The sequence below is a fragment of the Spermophilus citellus genome, assembly GCF_964194105.1.
Source record: "Spermophilus citellus genome assembly, chromosome: 6".
NCBI classification, from domain to species: domain Eukaryota; kingdom Metazoa; phylum Chordata; class Mammalia; order Rodentia; family Sciuridae; genus Spermophilus; species Spermophilus citellus.
In genome coordinates, this window is record NC_138187.1 from 98,833,269 (window position 1) to 98,854,278 (window position 21,010).

At 41.5% G+C, this 21,010-nt stretch overlaps 1 protein-coding gene across 1 annotated transcript; it reads left to right on the top strand.

Moving 5' to 3' along the window:
* Nucleotides 1–714: 714 nt before the first annotated feature.
* On the top strand, nt 715–12,111 carry TOMM20 (translocase of outer mitochondrial membrane 20). Its single transcript, XM_081299317.1, has 5 exons — nt 715–930; nt 4,798–4,844; nt 6,605–6,686; nt 10,347–10,489; nt 11,588–12,111. The coding sequence occupies exons 1-5, from the start codon at nt 810–812 to the stop codon at nt 11,630–11,632; spliced, it is 438 nt and encodes a 145-aa protein (XP_081155443.1). The 5' UTR covers nt 715–809; the 3' UTR covers nt 11,633–12,111.
* The last annotated feature ends 8,899 nt before the right edge of the window (nt 12,112–21,010 follow it).

The window sequence follows — 21,010 nt, forward strand, 5'->3', positions numbered from 1 at the left end:
TCAGGTTCCTCAGCACTTAACGCAGGCGATGACATTGGGTCCTGTGAGTGCAGGTCTCCACGTGCCTCGGCCTGGCTCATAGGGTGCTGGGACAGTCCTCTGTAGACTGCTATGCCTCAGACCCGGCCACTAGCCTGGGGACCTCGCACCTGGTGTTACCTATTACCTTCTCTGGTCCAATGCACTGAAAGGGCTGTAAAATCAGATTGCAAACCTAGGCGCTAGTCAGAGCCGGCCATTGGAGAGGCGGATGTTCCATGCATGTTCTACGGAGTTGCCCTATTTTTCTCGCACATCTCATGACACCTATTGCAACATACTTTATTTTTAATATTTATTTTCTAGTTCTAGGTGGACACAATATCTTTATTTTATTTCTATATGGCGCTGAGGATTGAACCCAGTGCCTCATGCATGCTAGGTGAGCACTCCACCACTGAGCCACAACCTCAGCCAGCAACATCCTTTTTTTAAGTGAATTACTGTGCCCAACTCGATCAGGACTGGACTTGCAAGGAAAGTGCACGTCACAGACCACTGGAATCAACTGCAAGACAAAGCTCAGTATGCAGTGGCCTTCTACCTTTGTTCTTGCCTGCGAAGATCCCTAGCGCCCGACGCTCCGATGCGCTCGCTGGGGTCACAGGCTGTGCGTGCGTGCGTGTTGGCGCACTCCGCCGCGCAGGCACCAACGCGAGCGCCCCGGGGTCCTCGGAGCCGGAAGCGCCTGTTCCTCCTTCCGGCGTCCAGAGCGACGGGCGGCGAGGCTCGTTCGAGTGCTCGCGGCGGCTTCGCCGCACTGAGGAAAGATGGTGGGCCGGAACAGCGCCATCGCCGCCGGCGTGTGTGGGGCGCTCTTCATCGGCTACTGCATCTACTTCGACCGCAAAAGGCGGAGCGACCCCAACTTCAAGAACAGGCTTCGGGAACGTGAGTGGGCCCTCGCGGACCGCGCGGCGCCCCTCCATCTTGGCGGCGGGCGCGGCCTCTCCTTGGGCCACGCACCGTTCTAAGCCTCGGTCCTTAACCCGAAGGTCGAGCCTCCCTACTAGATGGAGTTCAGCCCGGGCTGGAACCTGCATGCCCACTGCGGGCGTTGCATTCTTAAACCCTCTTGGCGGCTTCGCCTAGTGCTTCCAAGATATGAGTGAATGCTAGAGAAATTGCGGGGGAGTCCAAAGGGCTGCGCCTCTCTCGTGGCTCAGCCTCATTTCATACCTGCGACATCTTTTAAGAGCCGCTTCCCGAGGGAAGAAGTCATGTCCCCAGAAACGTTCGTAGGCCGCCTTGCCTTTCGGGGGGAACTTTGTTCGCAGCAGTAGAAAAGCAGATTTGTTTTAATAAGAAATATTTTGGTAATCTGTCCAGGTGGCTCAGCCATGTGGGTTGTTAAGGCTGCGGTCGCACGAAGAAGTGGCCGCTCTGCTTGGTACTGGGTGGTTAATTCGGCAGTACCAGGTCGCCGCACGTGGTCCGTAGCCGCACGCGGCTCGCGTTCTGGAGCGCGCTGGTCGGAGACCTGCCTTGCAGCACGGTCTGGCTCCAGGCATTAGTGGGGAGTGAAACCGAGGATTTGGTCTATTTACCGCTAGGTAGTCTCACGGAAAGAGCGATATTCTGGACTCAGACACTGGGTTTCCAGGCCCGGGTTGGTCACTGATGAGCAACATGATCTTGGGCTTTCTGCATCTTAATTTCCTTAGCTGTAAAATCAGGTAATGCGGCTTGCCTCTTGTTGGTTTGGGGGAAAATAAAGTGTGAAGTGCTCACCATGATTTATGTTGTAAATGCTGACCGTTAAGGATGACTGTTGGAATACAGTTCTATGGTTTCAAAAATGTATTGGGGTGGAGGTGCAGGTGCAGAGTTCCATAAAAGTAGATTAATTATACCTTTGGAAGATTTGAAGATCTGTTTTAAAAGGGTTTCTTCCTCCCCTAAGTACTGAGGTTGGTAGGGAAGCCCTCTACTACTGACCTATACCCCCAACCTTTTTTATTTTGAGGCAGGGTCTAAGTTGCCTAGCCTGGCCTCCATCTTGCCATATTACAGGCAAGTGCCACCATACCAGGCAAGAAAACTGGTTTTTGGTTAAAGAAATCATAAGAGCTATCATTTTAGACGAATTGAGAAAGTTATTCTCAGAGTGCCTTTTCCATCACTTTCAGTCCAAATATTTTTTTAGCTTTAGCTGTGATATGATCATTTTAAGTGGATTACTAGCTCCAGCAGTAACAACTTCAAGCTTTTTTGTAAATGATGTGATTAAAGTATAGAGTTTAGTACTGCTCTGACACAGTAATTGGTGAATGCTAGAGATTTTAATTGATGTTTTTTGCTAACAAGTAAAATATCTTTGATTCATGTAATTTTGCAGTTTGTTTAAAGTTGCATGGTTGATACTAAGATTTGGGGTATTTTATGTTTGTGGAATGAAGTTGATTTCAGTTTTTTAAATTTGAATTTCTCTAGTCTAATTTCCAATAGAATACTTAGAATATTTATATTTGCAATGAATAGTTCTTCAAATCAGTCATTTAGGTTTTTTTTTTTTTAATAGAAGCTTATGTTGTTGAAAACAAGGTTTGGGGGTAGTTTGAGATTCTGGTTTATTGATACTTTTTATTTTCTGTTACCAAATTGTCTACGCTGTGTGTGCATGCTAAAGATTGAACTCCAGGGTTTTGTGTAAACTGGGCCCCTGTTCTACCGAAGTTTTATACTTACAGCCCCTTTCAATACTCCAAAGCATAATTTTTTTTTAATCAATCTGAGTAATCATAAGTGAAATTTAATCTCTAAATTATAGTGCCAGCTGTATACATGCTGTGAAAAGGGTTTTGCTAAATTGCCAAGACTGGTCTCCAAATTGTACCCCACTCAAAAAATAAAAAGGGCTGGGAAAGTAGCTTTGTGTTACAACCTCTGGTTATACTATGCTGTGTAAAATGATACATCATTAGAACTACTTTAAGTTAGCTTTAAAAATGATTTGTGACTATTGTAAGCTTATATTTTGTGGATATTTTTGAAAGTACACATCCCTGTTTTAACTTAAGTTCTCAAATTTTTTGAGATGAATATCAGCAAATACTGAGTCAAGGCCTGGTTTTGCAGATTGAATGTGTAAGTCCTTTTGGCTTTTTTTGTTTGTTTTAGGTGAACACAATATCTTTATTTTAAACTTTGCTGATGTGACAGTCACACGTATTCAGTGACACCATGTACTCCTCCTCACTCTGATCACAAATGGAAACAAATTTCATTCTACTGGGTTTCATTGTCATTTTTGTCATTTTCCCCAAATTCTGGTTTAGTGAATTGTATTTTTCACTGTTAATTCCACAAATTTCTTTTGTTCATTTCTGAAAAGCCTTTTATTTTTACGGGTATGTCTTTACTGCTTTATGCTGTTGAGTAGAGAGGCAGAATAGAATCATGTTTAAGGACATGTGCTCTGAAGTTCAGCTTACTAGTGACCTTGGCAATTTTTCTCATTTGTAAGAGGGAGGTGACATTAGTACTTGTTTTAAAGTCATTGGGAATATTAAATATGATATTTAGACCAGGCATGTTGGTGTACATCTGTAATTCCAATGACCCTGGAGTCTGAGGCAGGAAGATAGCAAGTTGTAGACCAGCCTTGGCAATTTAGTAAAACCCTTAGTAATTCAGCAAGACCCCATCTCAAAAAAAATAAAAAAGGGCTGGGAATGTATCTCTGTGGTATAGCACTTCTGGGTTCTGATCTCCAGTACCTACAGTCTTCTAGTCTTACTGCTCCCCTTCCAGTGCAGGGCCAATCTGTACATGTCTACCTGTTAGGTGGTTTTGTCTGTTATCATTGGTTATTTTTGGCCTGAAGAGGGCCAAAACCCTTTAGCAGATAAAGGGTAGAATTGTGTTCTGTGTTTGTTTTTCACACTTAGTCATGCAGTGATGTGAACACTTTAGTAAAGGTAGTTTATAAGAAAAATTGGTAGTCTTTATGTAAAGTCAACTTATATTTTTGTGTTGAAATGGTTAGAATTGTTTTTAATTTGCCTTAAAGTGGCAGCACTTTGTGTATTATGAGGGACTAGAGTTGGCAAGGGATACTGGTGTGATTAAATCTACTTTGTAGGGATAGAATCAGAAGAGTGTATTCTGTCCATTGTAAATTAACCATGTCTAGATTTATGCAAACAGGATACTACTTCTTCAGGCATTTATTGACTCTAGGTGTTCAGGGGACCAGGGGACATTGCTTGTTTTGTGGCTTTTGTTTCTCTATTCCTATAGAGAGTTGGAGAGTTAAGAGATTTAAGTTAAAGAGATTTCTCTAAGTTTCTCTAGCTAATAAGCATTATTAGCTATGCCAAGTGATTATTGGCCCTGTCATAGTGGTTTTTAGTAGTTATTACTTTTCTAGGTATTTAATAGTATAATTCAAATTAGACAATCTAGACAGAGGCCTTTATTCTCCTTAACTAGGGAGCAGTACTTAATTTAAGATTTAAGTAGTATAAGAACCTGTTGCCTAATTCTTGCTTGTGTTCCATGTTAGCTCTGTTGAGATCCAGCTGTTTGGAGCAGTCTTCATCCTCTGAATTGTTTGGCTTGATAATCTAGAGAAAGAAGGCTTACTGACCAGAACTATTCATGTGTCCCTGACAGATTACAAGGAGTCTAGGGAAGCTGAGATTTTAAGTCCCCATGTTTTGCAAATAGTATTAATGACTGCCACGCAATCAGACTTACTTTGATTCTCATTTTTGATAATGGGAAATGAAAATATATACATAACATTTCTTGTAGGAAGAAAGAAACAGAAGCTTGCCAAGGAGAGAGCTGGGCTTTCCAAGGTAATACTCAAGTCTGATTTTTGTTTAGATTATGCTATGTATTTTATTCTTTTTAATTAATATTGTTCAGTTGTCAATGGACCTTTACTTATTATTAGTTAATAACCTGTTAAATATAATAAAATTATTTATTTATATGTGGTTCTGAGAATCGAATCCAGTGCCTCACACATGCTAGGCAAGTGCTCTACCACTGAGCCATAGCCCCAGACCCATGCATTTTATTTTTTATTGAAATATTATCTAAAAATCTACTTCTGGTTTTGAGAAAGCTAGTTGATGTTGGATATTTATTTTCTGTTTTAAATGTAGTTTGTGAATGGGTGAATAACTTAGTTTAACTGTAGGTCGTCTAGTCCTCTGTTGGCAGTAACAGCATACAGCTACTAAACAAGGGCGTAGTTAGAGGCAATCAGATGATAGTCTCCAAAAGATATTTCACCAGAAGGTTAAAGTGTTGGCTGGGGTTGTGGCTCAGTGGTACAGCGCTTGTCAAGCATGTGTGAGGCCCTAGGTTCGATCTTCAACAACACATAAAAGAAAGGATAGATAGATAAATAAATAAATGTAATTTTTTTTAGAAAGGGTTAATGTGTTCTCAGTTGCTTCAAAATGATAAAATATAGAAACTGTTTATTTTAATTCCCTTGTTCCAAGTTCCTTTAAAAGAACCATGTTATTCGTATTCAAGATTATTCACACTGATCCAGAATCCCAATGCCCTGACTAGTTTTAACCTTGTTATATGTAAATCTGTTATTTTTTATGTTGAAATCTATGATTATTTTTACTGAGTACATAGGTTTATCTACTTGATAAAAATTTTTTCTGTGACACATGTAGGAAATTAAGTAAATGTTAATGGTGGTGCTTGCTGCTTTCCCTTTTATGGAAACTAAGGACCTGGACTTTTGGACTTTAAGGTTCTTTTTAAGTTAAGACCAGGAAAAACAAAATTAAATGTTGCATTTTGGTGTTATGAAGCAGTTGTATAATCAGCACAGCTAATTGAATGGACATGGTAATAGTGAAATAAAATGGGGAGGTTGTTCTAACATGTCCAAATTATCTTTCTGACACATGTGATATGTTCACTGTGGATATAAGAGAATAAACATATGGGGTTCTGTTTTGGGTCTTGGTTTATGTGTGTTGTCAGGGATGAAATCAGGTCTTTACTCATGCCAAGCAGTGGCTCTTCCACTGAGCTACTTCCCCAGTCCCGTTAATGCGTTTTTTAGATGCTGGAATTATATCTAGTGGCATTATCTATTATAGTCATTTAGTGTGGTAATGTTGTTCGTAACAGCAAAAAAAACAAAAAAGACTAGCTCAGCATAAATAGGAAAGTATATAGATGGTGTAGGTATTTGTACCCTTCATTTTTTATGTTTGATTTAGAGCTTTCCTTTTTATTTCTTCCTGAGATATTGGGGTTTGAGCTCAGGAAGAAATAAAAAGGTTCTCACTATAGTGTCCAAGCTGGCTTGGAACTTGTGATCCTCTACTTCAGTGTCCTGAATAGCTGGGATTACAGGCATGCACCACCAAGAACTATATGATGTTGAGCATTTGTTCTGGTTAAGAACTAAGAACTATTCAGATACCAGTTTGATCAATAAATGTTTTTCTTTCATTTGTTTTTATTTAGGAGTTTTAGGGCAAGAAGCCTTCTTTTTTTTTTTTTTTTTTCTGTGTATTGGTTATATCCCTGGCATTAATTTTGGTGTCACTTACTAAATATTTCTGTTTCCAAACAGTTACCGGACCTTAAAGATGCTGAAGCTGTTCAGAAGTTCTTCCTTGAAGAAATACAACTCGGTGAAGAGCTGCTAGCTCAAGGTGATAGTCACTGAAGATGGAGGAACTAGACAGAAAGTCTTTACACCAATGTAAACTTATAATGGAAAGGGGGTTTGCTTGTGTAGTTTGGCTGTTTTAGGAAAAAGGAATTCTAAATGTTTCAAGATGGGGTTTCAGGTACTTAATAATTTTATAAGATTGACTCCAGGAAGAAATATTCCTTGTGGGTTATCATTGTCCATGATGTATTTTAAGTTAGTTACTTGCTCCATCATTTGATATAGAGGATATAATAAGTAATCTTTACAGTGAGGTTACTTTTGATTCTTTTAGAGTAAATAGCCACGGTGCAGTATAAATAATAACAGAAGGAAGGAAAGTTAGGAATGTGTTTCTCTAATTTATATGTGACAGCAGAATGCAATATAATTCTTCTTACACATAGAGCTCAATTTTTCTTATCTCTGGTTGTATACGAAGTATATTCACACCAATTCTTGTCTTTATACATGTACTTTGGATAATAATGTCCATCACATTCCACCATAGTTTCTAATCCCATGCCCTCTCCCTTCCCCTCCCACCCAGGAATGTGTTTCTCAATTCTCACATCTAATCTTGAGGTCTTTTCCAGTATGTAAGGGAAGGAATGGCTAATCTTAGTCCTAGAGAAAGTTAATTTACCTAATTGAGGTCACATGGTAAATTCAAGACTTATTTCAGAACCAGTCAATAATCTGATCCAGAATTTACCTTGTGCCTCATTTATTCTATCAGTAGTATTAAGAGGTGCTTTGAGCTGAGCATGGTGGCACATGATTATAATCCCAGCAACTCAGGAGATTGAGGAAGGAGGAGAATCATGGATTGTCTAACCACTGTATTCAGATTGACAACAAATTATGAATGATTAAAAACAAGTAAATAGGGGCTGGGGCTGTACCAAAAATAAACAAAATAAAGGCATTCTGTCCTTCTACAAAAAAAAAAAAAAAAACAAGTGAATAGGGGCTGGGGTTGTAGCTCAGTGGTGGAGCAGTTGCAATAAAATTGTTAAAAAGTGAGTAGGAAAACCTATCAAGTATCTTAAATGTGAATGTGAGATAGATGCCAATCAAGAAATATTTCCAGGTTCCTTATGGGCCATGTGCTTTAATTTCCCCAACAGCAAGAAAAAGAGGACCCCGGCATTGGTAAAAGGGAAAGAGCATTCCCCTAACACAGTACTTAATCTCAAATGGCACTGCTACTGAGGTCCTCTAATATTGGGTTTGATCTGTGCTGTGTAATAGATATATGATGCTTTTGATGCTGTTGGAGTTAAGAGTAGATTTCACTTTTAATCTGGCTATCCAGTTAGCAAAAGTAGTAAATATCCACTTTATACAAGAAGGAAGCTGAAGTTGACTTACAGACTTACGTTATATTATTTTGATTTATGTTGTATTGAAATATAACATTGACTTACTTGTATGTCTTGAATACACCTTTCAGCAATGTTGGATCCATAGAAAAGATTATTTCCAGTGCTGGTTCAGAAGAGATTTAAGGCCCTAAGGTTATCTATTCACAAGGAGGAACAGAATGAATCAGCCTATCTTACCACCCACAACTGTACCAACCATTATATGGATCAGTGCACAACCCTGAGTTGGTTCTCTTGTGATGGGTATCATTATAGCATCATTTTAATATCCAGGAAAGAAATTTGTATAACAGGTGGTGGCTACATACAACCCAGCAACAATGGTCAGCATAATCAGGAGGTATCCTCAGTGCGTAGATGACACAACTATAATTTCCACATTGGCAGGAGAGAGAGCTGTTAGTTGAGAGGTTAACAGTGTCCTTGAAACCCTTTATCTATATGCAGATACCTCAGACTTGGACCTAAAGATTTCTCAGCTGCTCAGACTGTAGAATAAGAAACACCATAATATACCAGATTTAAGACCAAATAAAGGAACATCACAGAGCTGGGGTTGTGGCTCAGTAGTAGAACACTTGCCTAGCACATATGAGACACTGGGTTCGGGCCTCAGCACCAGATAGAAATAAAAGTGCTGTATTCATCTACAACTAAAATATTTTTTAAAGGAAGAACATCAAGAATGACAGTCATGATACCCATGCTTGTCCTTAGTTTATAGGGTTGTGGACATGGAGTGTGATGGTGGAACCTGAAACATGCTTAGTACCCTCAAGCTTGTGTGAGTGTATAATATGGTAGAAGAAGATTGGCCAGTGTATGGAGCATGGTTGGGGAGAACGCCCAGACTGGTAGAGACGGTCCAAAACAGTTACCTTTTTGTAAAGGCTCAAAATACAACTGTTTTTGTAGTACCTTTTATCTGTTTTATAGTACACCTCATGTCATTGTCAACGTGGTTTAGAATAAATCTGATTTGGTTTAACGTTTGTGCTGTCCTTGGATTAAGGAGAAAATTCAGAAACATTAGCAGGATTATGGAGTAAAGGGGTCCCCTGGGCTTAATAACCTGAAGCAAATTGCTTGTAAAATGATTGATATAGTACATTAGTAAAGTAATGATATGAACCTATTCATAAAAAATCACGAACACCAGGCACAGCAAATCAACACCTGTTCCTAATGGACTGCATGGTGGGTTGCGTATAGGAGAAGAGTCCTGAATTTAGAGGACCCAAGTCTTTTCTAAGAGGTAGTCATGAGAATATTTGCCCTTTGCTTCAACATGAAAGATGTGATACTAGATACTATGCAAACCTACCCTTGCTCCAGAATCTAAGGCTGTTCACTGTACAGACATTCTTGAAAATATTTGGAGCAAAGGCAGTAAATGCCTCCATTGAGAAGTTAAGAAACATGAGCAACACCTGGAGAAATGAACCCCAACTATCTTTTTTTCCCCCAAAGAATACAAAAGAGATCATTTTTTTTCCTAAAAGATAACTCTTAAATAATTTTCATTGAAATTCCTATATAAAGTACTTAATTTGAAATAACTTTAATAAAGTCAAGATATTGTTCAGAAAATTTGTTAACAGTTCTTTGGAGTTTAATTTAAAACAGTTAACTGAGAACAAGGACCACATGTCAAGTACTTAGTATTTATTGAATGAAAATCTTCAAAAACAACCTTTGTTGAACTTTTTGAAAGTTATTTATAAATGTCTGTTGAAAGAAATTCACAGAGAATTGAAAATAAATTCTACTAAGAGATAATGGGGTTTTTTTTAACCTGCTACTTGTCATGCTTTCATTGTGACCATTTTTCCTAATATAGTATCATTTGAGATTTTTTTCTTTTTATGGGGTAACATTCAAATTGTCAAAAGGGTTGGTTTGAAGTGAAATTTGGTCTCCCTTTTCACTTAAGCCTCTAATCTTCTACTTCTCTCTTTAATGTTCCATTGTTAGCAATTTCTTATGCAATCTTTCAGAAGTATTTTAGAAATGTGAATAGTAATGTATTTGGATATTTCAACATTTTAATTTCCCTGTTTTGTGTATTGTGCACATTTCCACATTAGTACATATAATGTGACTCATTCTTTTTACTTCATAATGTTCAGTTAATATAGATGCCCTATAGATTATTTCTAATTTTTTACTTGCACAGAGTTTTTGGTTAGCACCACTGAGAGACTGAGTGAGAAGTTCAATTTTTGACAAAAGCCCAAACTTAGGTTGCTTATAATTTTGTGTAAATTTTGCAGGTGAATATGAGAAAGGTGTGGACCATCTGACAAACGCAATTGCTGTTTGTGGACAACCACAGCAGTTGCTGCAAGTGTTACAGCAAACTCTTCCACCACCAGTGTTCCAGATGCTTCTGACTAAGCTCCCAACAATTAGTCAGGTAAAAATTGGGGTGTCATGAAATAAGAAGTGAGTGGGATCTAGGGTTGTTTTTAAATGAGCCTAGCAAACGTCTAATACTTGTAATACCAGTGCTTGACATTGTCTTCCCTCAGGTGTAAACTTCAAATGTCTGCACCCTAGACCTGAGACAGGAAATGTATATCTTAGTGTTGTTTTAGGCCTTGGTATTTGAGCCCCTAAAGGCTACTCTTTAACTATTTTATACTGTTGAGGGGCAGCTGTCTTAGTCTGCCTGCTGTTGCTATAACAAAATGTGCAATGTTGGATAATATATAAAGAAGTTTGTTAGCTAACAATTTTATTTGCTGGAAAGTCAAACAGCACAGTTCCAGTGTTGACCAGGGCCCCCTGCCTTTGTCACAAGGTAGAGGAGCAGGAAGGGAGCCAACCATGTGTAGAAGGGACATATGTGCCAGTGAAGAAGCAAGGAAGCCGGAAAGTGCCAGATTAGCTCCTGTAAAGGAACTAACTGGGACTTGTGGAAACTCTAACCCCTCTTGAAGGTGGTACCCCACTGACTTAAGTAGTACCACACCAGGGAACAAGTTTCCAACACATGAACCTATCCAAACTATAGCAGCAGCATGACAGTACTTTGACCTGAGGGTAGTGTCTTTGAAATGTCAGTTCAGGATGAAACCTAAATTCCCCTCTGTAGAAATGTCCTCCTCTACTCAGTTCAACTGTCTAAATGTTATGTGGAAATGTTTGCAGAATGCTGTGTTCCTTCCTGTAATGGCTGTGAGCCATAAATGGAAATGTTTGGAGCAGAGAATGATTGGTGAAAGCACTAATCACTATTCTTAGGTTGTATGGGAGTGTAAACTCTAAAAATCCCTATTTGTTTACGGTACATGATTGCTAGTCCCATACTGTGCTACATTTGTCAGTGGTAATAATCATTTTCTTAGATGATAGAAATGTATAAATAAATAAATAAATGTTGAAATAAATATCAGCATGGATGAAATTCAGTACCATATTTTATTTGAATACAAAGCATTTTATGTTGGACTTTGGGATCTGGATTAAAATGCTATGACACTCAAAAATTGAATTTTTATTTTTCTTTCAGAGAATTGTGAGTGCTCAGAGCTTGGCTGAAGATGATGTGGAATGAGAAACGTCAACATAATAAAATCTCAGATAAAAAATGTTAAAAATTGTTAACTTGGAAGATGAGCAGCTCTGGGGGAATAAGGGCAAATGTGTTTGTTATAGACTGTCCTACACTGAAATCTACCAAAGTTATTGTTTGCTTTGTGTAGATCCATTCATTTGTTTTATTTATTTTTCCCAGTGAAAAGTGTATTTTGATAGAGCTTTTCATTTTATAAATACACTATAAGTTACCAAAATATCACAGATTTTATGTATTCCTAAGACATGCAGTTAAAGTGTATGCATGGCATAGGTTTCTTGGGCTAAAAAAAAGCCAGTTCTCAGTTTTAAAAGTTAGGCAAAAAAGTGTGAAGAGTGGACATTTTTTAAGCTAGTACCTTTTACTATAAATCAGAAAATTGGATAGAAACTTCATTGTTTGTGAAAATGGAGCATTAAATCTTTGAGAGATCATTTCATCTCTGAAACATGAGGTGTGCTACTGTGCTGTGTTAACTTTACCCTGTGTATCGGTCCTAAAATCTTTTATTTAAATCAGTGGGCTTCTGTGTTCTGGGTATTATATCCTTATTTTAAGAATATGGGGTTGCAAATGGCACCAGGAGTTAGATCTGTGTGCACCTGGTGTCACCACATGAGCTTTGCCAGTACATGTATGCTCACTTTCCTCATTCATAGAAGGAGAGACTGGTCTGCTGATCCCGCAAGGGTCCCTTTAGTTTGCAATTCACCTGAGTGTATTTGTGCAGCCAGGCCTTGCATTTTTTTTTTAATATTCTGAATTTTGCATGCTTGCCTGAATTAGTATTTCTGAATTGATCTTCTAAATGGTATGACTGTCTTCGTTTTCACTGAGACTAAATAGTTTTGTCACTACTGTGTAAATTAATCTGAAACTTAACCTTTTAAGTAACTGGGATGATCTGCTTGTAAGATGATTCCTTTTTTTGCTTTTATCTTGAGTGTACCTCCTTAATTCTTCAGCTTGATTGTCTTGTGCGGTGAATGAAGTGTGATCTTGTAACTAAAGATTTGGGAAGACTGGGGCTGGTGGGACCTTTTATTTTCAAATAGTGGCATATTATCTGAGTCACGGACTCTTTCAGAACTGAGAATAAATAAAGATTCTTGGTACTTAATGGCATCTGTTTGTTTCAGGAGCATTTCTTGTTGTAGGGGTTGCCTGTGTTCTGACAAATCTGTGGAGAGGCCCAGAAGACTACTGTGTAGCAGACTTCATTTTGGTACTTAGAGGCTTTTCTTACCTTTCATCTTGGGTTTGTTGTGTTTGTGAATATGGCTCTAGTTTCTGCCTCCAGTTAGCTGCGTAACCTTGGGCAGTTACCCCCACATATTTGAACTTGGATCTTGGTGGGGGTTTGTTTTTGTTGTTGTTGTTGTTTTTCTACTGGGGATTGAACTCAAGGGCACACAACCACTGAGCCACGTCCCCAGCCCTATTTTGTAATTTATTTTGAAACAGCTTCTCACTGAGTTGTATTGCTGAGGCTAGTTTTGAATTTGTGATCCTCCTGTCTCGGCCTCCTCAGCTGCTGGGATGTCAGCCCTGTAATGTTTGCTGCCTCTTTCTGAGGTGCTTCCTGGGCCTGTGAACAGTAGTGCTTCCTGGTGACGACAGAGTGTGCTTTTGTGGGGCAGTGGCCTGTAATTATATGCTGGTTAGGGAGTTTGCTGATGGGATCTCAAATACCAAACAGCATGGTGGCAGCTGCCCAGGGACTGAGCACACAGCCAAAAAATAATCCTCTGAAGCTCGGACATGGGCAGAGGGCCAGAGGGAAAATAGGTGGGGAATGGGAGTGGCAAAAGCTTGGCAGACAGAATGGGCCCAGAGAAATGAGGGCTGGCTGGGAGGATGTGGGGCAGTTTAGGCTGACCACCTCAAGAAAATGGTGTGGTATCAGCTGTATGTCCCTGGGCTCTCTGGAGATTATTTCCCTACTGGAAAAGGCAGTGATAAGGCTGTTTTCTTATTTCAGTAATAGGCTTGTGTCTTTAAAGTTAAGTACCACCTTTGAGAGCTTGCCGTGTTTGTTTTAAAATAAAAGTCAGCTGGGGCTGGGGTTGTGGCTCAGCGGTGGAGCGCTCGCCTAGCAACTACGAGGCCCTGGGTTTGATCCTCAGCGCCACATAAAAGTAAACAAAGGTATTGTGTACAACCACAACTAAAAATTAAGTTTAAAAAAAAAAACCTCTTTCCCCCAGAATCACAACTGCTGAATGCTTAGTGATAGAACCAGCAAGTCCTGGGTGCTGGCCAAATAATGCTCAGAAGGTCAGTGAAGAAATGCCACGTTTCAGTAGACTAGGTAACAGTTTGAATGCCAGTGAGCTCATCCGAAAGCTGTGGGAAGCACAACTTGAGTATAAGAGCAGGTGACACACTTCTTTGGGCAAAAAGATGCATTATTTGGTTTGTATTTAAAAAGAAGAAGCATTTAAAATCCAGGCAAGCCTGGTGGTAGCAGTGCTATCTTGGGAACAGATAACTAGAGCCGTGTTCGTGTGTAATGGGAAGTGTGTAAAGCCTATTGCATGGCTGGAGAGCAGGAAATGCTTGATTCTGCTTACCTCAGTGAGTTTGTTATTTTTACCATCTTTCACTTTCATGACCTTTTTGAATCGACATATGAACCAGAGTGTTGATGAAATGCCTAAGAGGTGATGGTGGATCACGCAGATAACATACCAGATCCTGTTTTCTTGTAACATTTAAAAAAAAAAGTGTTGTTACTATTTATGTCTCAGCTGTTCAAGTGAATATTAAAGGGCTTGGAGAAAAGTTTGACTTTATGTGTATTTATAAAAGTGAATTCTGCAGAATTTGGTGGCTCTAAAGCAGAAAGCACACCTGCTTTTAGGATGTTGAATTTCAGGAGCTGAGCTGAGCAGTTTCTCCCCTAGGAGAAAGCACGGTTACTTGTGATTCTGGGGTTTTGGGGTGGGGCTCATTTCAGATTAAGAATCTCTGCTGTAAATGTCACTAGATGAGGCAGAGGTTCAACCTCTCCATGTCAGCACTGGGAAGGTTTGTTAAAGCAGATTGCCAGATAGTTATGGAGCAGTGTGCAAGTATTAGTGTTTCTAGCAAGTTCTTGGGTTGGTGGTAATGCTGTTCTGGAAGTGACAGATGAAGGAGCTCAGTGGCGATGTGGAAAAGGTGAGCACGAAATCCCTCTTAGAGAATACTGACTGGGTTGATGTCAGACCCAGTACTTGAGTCCTCTGGAAACTGGCCAGCTGGTAGCAGAACGTGCTTTAGCACACTGACCTGAAGCAAGACTTCTTAAATCATGTTCCAAAATAGGGTGATCCACTAACTGCATCCTTCAGTTATGCAAAATTATCACATGTGAGCATTTTAGTTTTACCTTTCCAAAAAAAACTTTCCCAGAAGAGGTTTCTAGGATGCATTAAATGCACTTGCTCTTGTAAAGGGCACACTTGTATGAAAACATCTCCGTGAACACTGGCAGAGTGCCAGGCTTGGTAGCATGCAATTGTCCCATCTACTTGGAAGACTGAGGCAAGAGGATCACGGAGCCTATGAGTTGAAGACCAGTCTGGGCAATGTGTTGAGGTTCCAAAGGAAAAATTGCATTGGGAGGGAGTGGAAGCAAGGAAGAAAAGTGGAGGCTAGAGGCTGTGGTCAGGTCGCAGCTTCTTAGGAAGAGTTAGGTAGTGGGTGGTGCTAGCACACTGAAGATTGAGGGAGTCTCCGTGCTGGTCTTGCCTTTACATAAGGAAGTAGACCAAACAAGCAGCCTCTCTGGTTTGGTTTTGGTAGGGTGGGTATCTTTGAAGTCCTGAAGTAAGACTCTTCCCACCATAATAGACTGGTCCCTGGAGGTGGAGCACTGTAAGGAGGACAGTGGGTGTCCTGGCAGCAATTCACTCTGCCTGTGGTTCCAGATCTCATTTCCTAAGGAGCCTTGCAAGCAGAAGTTCCCAGCACTTGCACTAGGTCCAGTGTAAATTAAGGCTCCTAGGAAGTACAGGAACCAGCCTGGATCCATTTAAGAAGTAATAACCCGGGCTGGGGATGTGGCTCAAGTGGTAGCGTGTTCCCCTGGCATGTGTGCGGCCCTGGGTTCGATCCTCAGCACCACATACAAATAAAATAAAGATGCTGTGTTCGCCGAAAACTAAAAATAAATATTTTTAAATTCTCTCTTCTCTCTCAAAAAAAAAAAAAAAAAAAAGAAGAAGAAGAAGTAATAACCCTTGTTAGCTCCTGGGAAAGAGTAGATTCAGGTTGGATCTACTGGGGTCTCTGAACAAGGACATTTCCCTGGAGCAGCTGCAGGCTCAAAATGACAGTGTGTTAACTGATGCTTTTCATCATCCAGTAAGGAACTTAGTTGAAGAAGCCTGTCCAGGGGGTTGTACCTGGCAACCTACTTGATAGCAAGGACAGAAAGAGAGGAGACTTTCTTAATCTGAAAGGCATGAAAAGATAAGCAAACAAAGTGGCCTCCACAATGTTTGAGTTGTACAGGGGATGATTGCTTATTTCTAGGGGAGACACAGCCTTTGAAGTTGAAAGCATAAAGCATTGACCTGTCATACCTTTAAATTTTATTTTCACGTTTTGCCAGCAGTGGAACCCAGGCCTTCACCCATGCAAGGCAGATACGCCACCCCTGAGCTACACCCCAGCCCTCTCCTACCTTTTTAAAAAATATTTATAATGTTACTGTTTGTGACATACAACTTTTCCCCCTCCAAAGTTGCTGAAATGGTTGATGCTTTGGGAGAGTATGCTGTGACTTCAAAGCTCCTGCCAGGGAGACCTGGGAAGCAGGACCAGAGGTGTTAGAAAGGCTGGGTTGGAGAGCAGATGTGTGTGAGAGGGTTGGAATAGATCTGGGCTAGATCCAAAGTTGCTCCTCAGAAATGTCCTGATGGACTAGACTACTCCTGTCTTCTCCATTCTTGAGGGATTTTTCTAGCTCCCAGCTTAACACTTAAAATCAAGTTCACTTGGCCTTTCCCTTTCCCAGCAGTCTTCTGCCTGGCTGTTACTGGCCTTGTCCTGTCAGTGACCCAGCCCTCCCATCCTGTTCCTACTGGCTCTCTAACCCCTTGCACCTCAAGGCCTCCCTGCCGCTATCTGGGGTTTTGTAACCAGTGTTGCTGCTGGCTCTTCCCCTACAGTCTACTCTTGCCTACAGAGTACCAGTGCCCTCCTCCCCTCCCCACAGGTCTAGTCCTACTAAAGTGTACCCCCTGCCCAGCTGCCACCCCATCTTTTGCCTAGGGGTTTTACCCATGATGCATCCTGGGCCATGAGCCAGCCACTGGTCCCATGCCTGAGGTAAACATTCCATGCCCTCAGTCATTGTACCATCTAGCTAAGAGTCTTCACACCATCTTCCCCCTTGTGTGTGTGTGGCGGGGGGAGGGGGGGGAGTTAGGTACTCCTTACTAGGAGAATGTAGAGCCCTGGGACATTCATAACCATGGTGTTTACCAAGATCTACTGTAATCTCCTGGTGGCTTCCATATTTCCTACTAGACCTTTCTTGTAAACAGTCGTGTATCTTACTGATTATTAGCCTCCCCAGCATAAAGCATCGATAAATGGTCTAAATAATGAGTGGAAATCCACATGGGCAAAAATAGGTTGGGAATTTTTCACAGTGAAATGTGAAAGATAATGCGGATGACCCAAGGCAAGTGGAAAGAAAAAAGTAAGCTTTGTGAGTAGAAGGGAACAAACCTGTTTACCTTACTTCATACCTGATGGTCAACTCTCCTAGCTTGGTAAGATGCCAAAAAATAAAACAACCTCAACAGCCATTGAAGTAGCATTTATAGTTTGTTTGGTTTTTATTTTAATAAAAAAGTATAATTTACTCTAGGCCACTGTTTCCATGGAAACCTGCCAAATGCAGGGGAGAGTTATGTGCAGTTCATATGGAAAGCTCCCCTTCTGTGGACCAATCTCTGCTTTGCTCTCCCTGGTCCTGAGGACAGGGCAGCTGGAGACAGTAGTCCAGAGAGCTACCTCCTGTAGACTATGGAGACTCAGTTTAACCTGCTGGTTCTTAAAGTCATTTTTACATTGAGAGAAATTCTAGCTAAAGGAACCCTGCCTCCATTAGATGCTGGCTGACAGGAGACTTGCCAGGCCTTCCCTTACGGTATTGCATTGGATATCAGGTAAATTCTGTTTAAATGCTGCCGACCAGAACAGTACAGGACAGACTGTAGTCTAATAATAGCTCCCGTGCTTAGAATTCTGGCTCTGGCTTTCTAACCTTGAGTGACTAATTACTTGGGTACTTAATTACTTAAAAATATTGTCTGAACTTTGGTTCCTCAAAAAGAGTAGATCACAGTCATTTGCTTAGTTGCTTCTTCCCTATTAGACTGTGAGTTTCTTGACAAGAACTGGCTCTTCCTTTTCTTTGTATCCTCTCTACCACGCGGCCTGTGCAATGGTTTCATTAATGAGGTTCTAGGCATAAAGTTAGCTAGATGAGATCGAAATAAAACACATAGACTCAGTTACCTTATTTATATTGCTAGGTCTGAGACGGCTCCCCTCTCTGGTTCCCTCCTCTAACCGCCCAGCAGGGCAGCAAGGATTACTCAGGGCTAGCAGGAGAGAGAGAGAGTGAACACGCCGAGGAGTAGCCTTTTATTGGGGAACGAGATTCAGGGGAGAATTCCATCCAATGAAGGTTGAGGGGGGCTGCACTCCAAGGTCAGGGTCAGTGATTGGGTCCCCGGGGTCAGTGGTCAGGCACACCCCCACACGGATGGGCTCTCTGATCAGGAAAGGGCTGGGAAAGCTTCGACACAGCCAAAGCGCCTCAGACCCTTAACGGGAGTCACCCAATCACGTGTTAGAATGGCTTCCCACAATCCTCAGATTCTGCTCTGATGTGTCAACAGGCAGATGTAAATATGTGTTGAGTGGACACAGGGTGAGCCGGTGGTCTGAATTAAAATATTCTAAGACGAGATGACTTTCCTTTCTAGACTAGGCCACATACTGTTTTTTTTCTTTTCTTTTTTTCTTTTTTCTTTTTTTTTTTTTTTGGGATTGAGGAACGAACCCAGGGATGCTTAACCACTAAGTCACATCCCCAGCCTTTAAATATATATATATATATATATATATATATATATATATATATATATATTTTTTTTTTTTTTTTTTTTTTTTTTTCTAGAAACAGGGTCTTGTTGAGTTGCTTAGGGCCTAAGTTGCTAAGACTGGCTTTGAACTCCCAAGCCACTGGGATTACAGTGTGCACCATAATGCCTGGCTCTGGTTTCAGGATCCTATAAGAAGTCAGCCACAGGCAGAGTTGTGGCTCAGTGGTAGAGTGCTCACAGTACATGCAAGACCCTGGTTCAATCCTCAGCACTACATAAAAAATAAATTTAAATAAGATATTGTGTCCAACTACAATTAAAAAAAATCAGTAAATATTAAAAAAGAAAAAAAGTCAGCCGCAGGATTTCTGCTACCCCTTTACTGTAGTCAAAGATGAAGTGCAAGCCACATTCAGATGTTTTCAACTCCGCTAATGTGAAATTTCTAAATGGTTTGGGGGGTCACAATTTCCTTGGTTTTGAAGGTGGGCCCCATATTCATCCATGATCTGTCCCCAGGCCCCATGCATGTGTAGGATGTAGAGGTGCTGGTGACTTCCTCAGAGGGATTACTGACTCACTGCACTTGGGTGACTTAGGGAGTGTATTTTTCTTGATTCTTCAAATAAAGCAACCACACACCTACCTTCTCCTCTGCCTCCTTTCCTCTGTCTCCCTTCTTTCCTTATTTATAGTGCTGGGGATCTAATCCAGGGCCTCAGCTAAGAGTGCAGTCCAGTCTCCAGAAGCAGGAGCGATGATCTCAAGGGACACTGGGGGCCCACGTTGGCAGGGTAGACGTAGAAACTTCTCCAGGCCAACTCCCTGCATGTAATCTTGAGGCAGAGAGACTGTGTGACATGAAGATCAGGCACACTCTTGTCCCTCTTGGAGAAGTTCATAAGGGGCAGTCAGATTCTTCTGGGCATCAGCTGCTGGGGTTGAGGCTGGACAGACTGCATATGTGTTTTAAGGCCTGTCGGCCAGCTCTGGGTAACCCCAGGACCAGTTTACTATGTTTGTTCCCTGTGGCGTCTCCAGTATGGTTTCTGGCAGGAGATGATGGGCAGAAGCATCTCAGGAGAGCCGTCTGGGCTGCTACAAGCTGGCAGACTGCACCTCCACAAGACAGCCACAGCTGGTCGCAGCTCACCCTTAGTACAGCCTCATCTCCCAAAGCCAAGAGCAATTGTAGAGCAGACTGACATCTTCCTGGATACAGGGGTTATAGCCCTAGGGTGATATAAATAATATTAACTCTGGCCAGTTCAAAATAATTTATGATGCAGGATATGGTGGTGCATGCCTGGAATTCCAGTGGCTCTTGAGGCTGAGATGAGGATCCCAAGTTTAAAGCCAGCCTCAGCAACTTAAGGAGGCCATAAGCAACTTTGTGAGACCCTGTCTCAAAATAAAAAAATAGAAATGGCTGGGGATGTGGCTCAGTAGCAAAGTGCCCCAGGGTTCAATCTCCAGTACAAAAAAAATAAAACAATTTATGATGAGCTTGGGTGTGACTCGGTAGAGCACATGCTTGGCATGTGTGAGGCCCTTGGTTCCATCCTCAGCAAATAATAAATGAAATAGCTCACGATTTTAAATTTTTAGTTCATTCCCTGCTGAAAAGCAGAGGCATTTTGAAGTAAGCATGTCATCTGGCTACCTTTCCAGCCTGGCGGGTAGTATAGTTCACATACTCATCATGTAATCAGCCTGTCACCCCTGTCTTGGGCACACCCCCTCCCCCTTGAGTTCTTCCTCCAAGTCCCTATGAGCTGGCCAGCCTGTGCCTTTGGGGTGTTACTATGACAGGAGGGAAGTAACAGGTGAGCAGCTGTGCATAGGCCTTCCGGAAGATGTGTTTGGCCAGGCTGTATGGAGCCTAGTCCCCATAAAAGAGGGCTCTGGGCAGCAGAGGTTTTCGACTTGGAGACCAGTTTTTTTGAGAAACTACAATCAGCGAAGTATGTGTCATATTAGAACATATATAATGTGTCTATGTATTACGTATATCCACACAACTTCTCTCTTCTCCCGACGTCCCATCCGCTTTTCTCTGCAGGGGCATGGTGGTCCCTCACTGCCCTGCAGCTGGCTGCTCAGGCGTGGGGAAGGGCCGCCGGTCCCCGCGAGGCGGAGGGGCGGCGGGCGCCCTCTGGCGGCGGCGGCACGCTATGCTGGTCCCCGTCCCTCTTGGAACAGTGTCCTGTGAGGTTTGGGGAAGGTGACAGCCAGAGAAGGAGGC

Excerpts from the sequence above, each read along its gene's own strand:
- TOMM20 (XM_081299317.1), top strand. The coding sequence starts at position 810 with ATGGTGGGCCGGAACAGCGCCATCGCCGCCGGCGTGTGTGGGGCGCTC. Across the intron at positions 931-4,797 it reads CAAGAACAGGCTTCGGGAAC|GAAGAAAGAAACAGAAGCTT; the intron begins GTGAGTGGGCCC and ends CATTTCTTGTAG. Across the intron at positions 6,687-10,346 it reads TGAAGAGCTGCTAGCTCAAG|GTGAATATGAGAAAGGTGTG; the intron begins GTGATAGTCACT and ends TAAATTTTGCAG.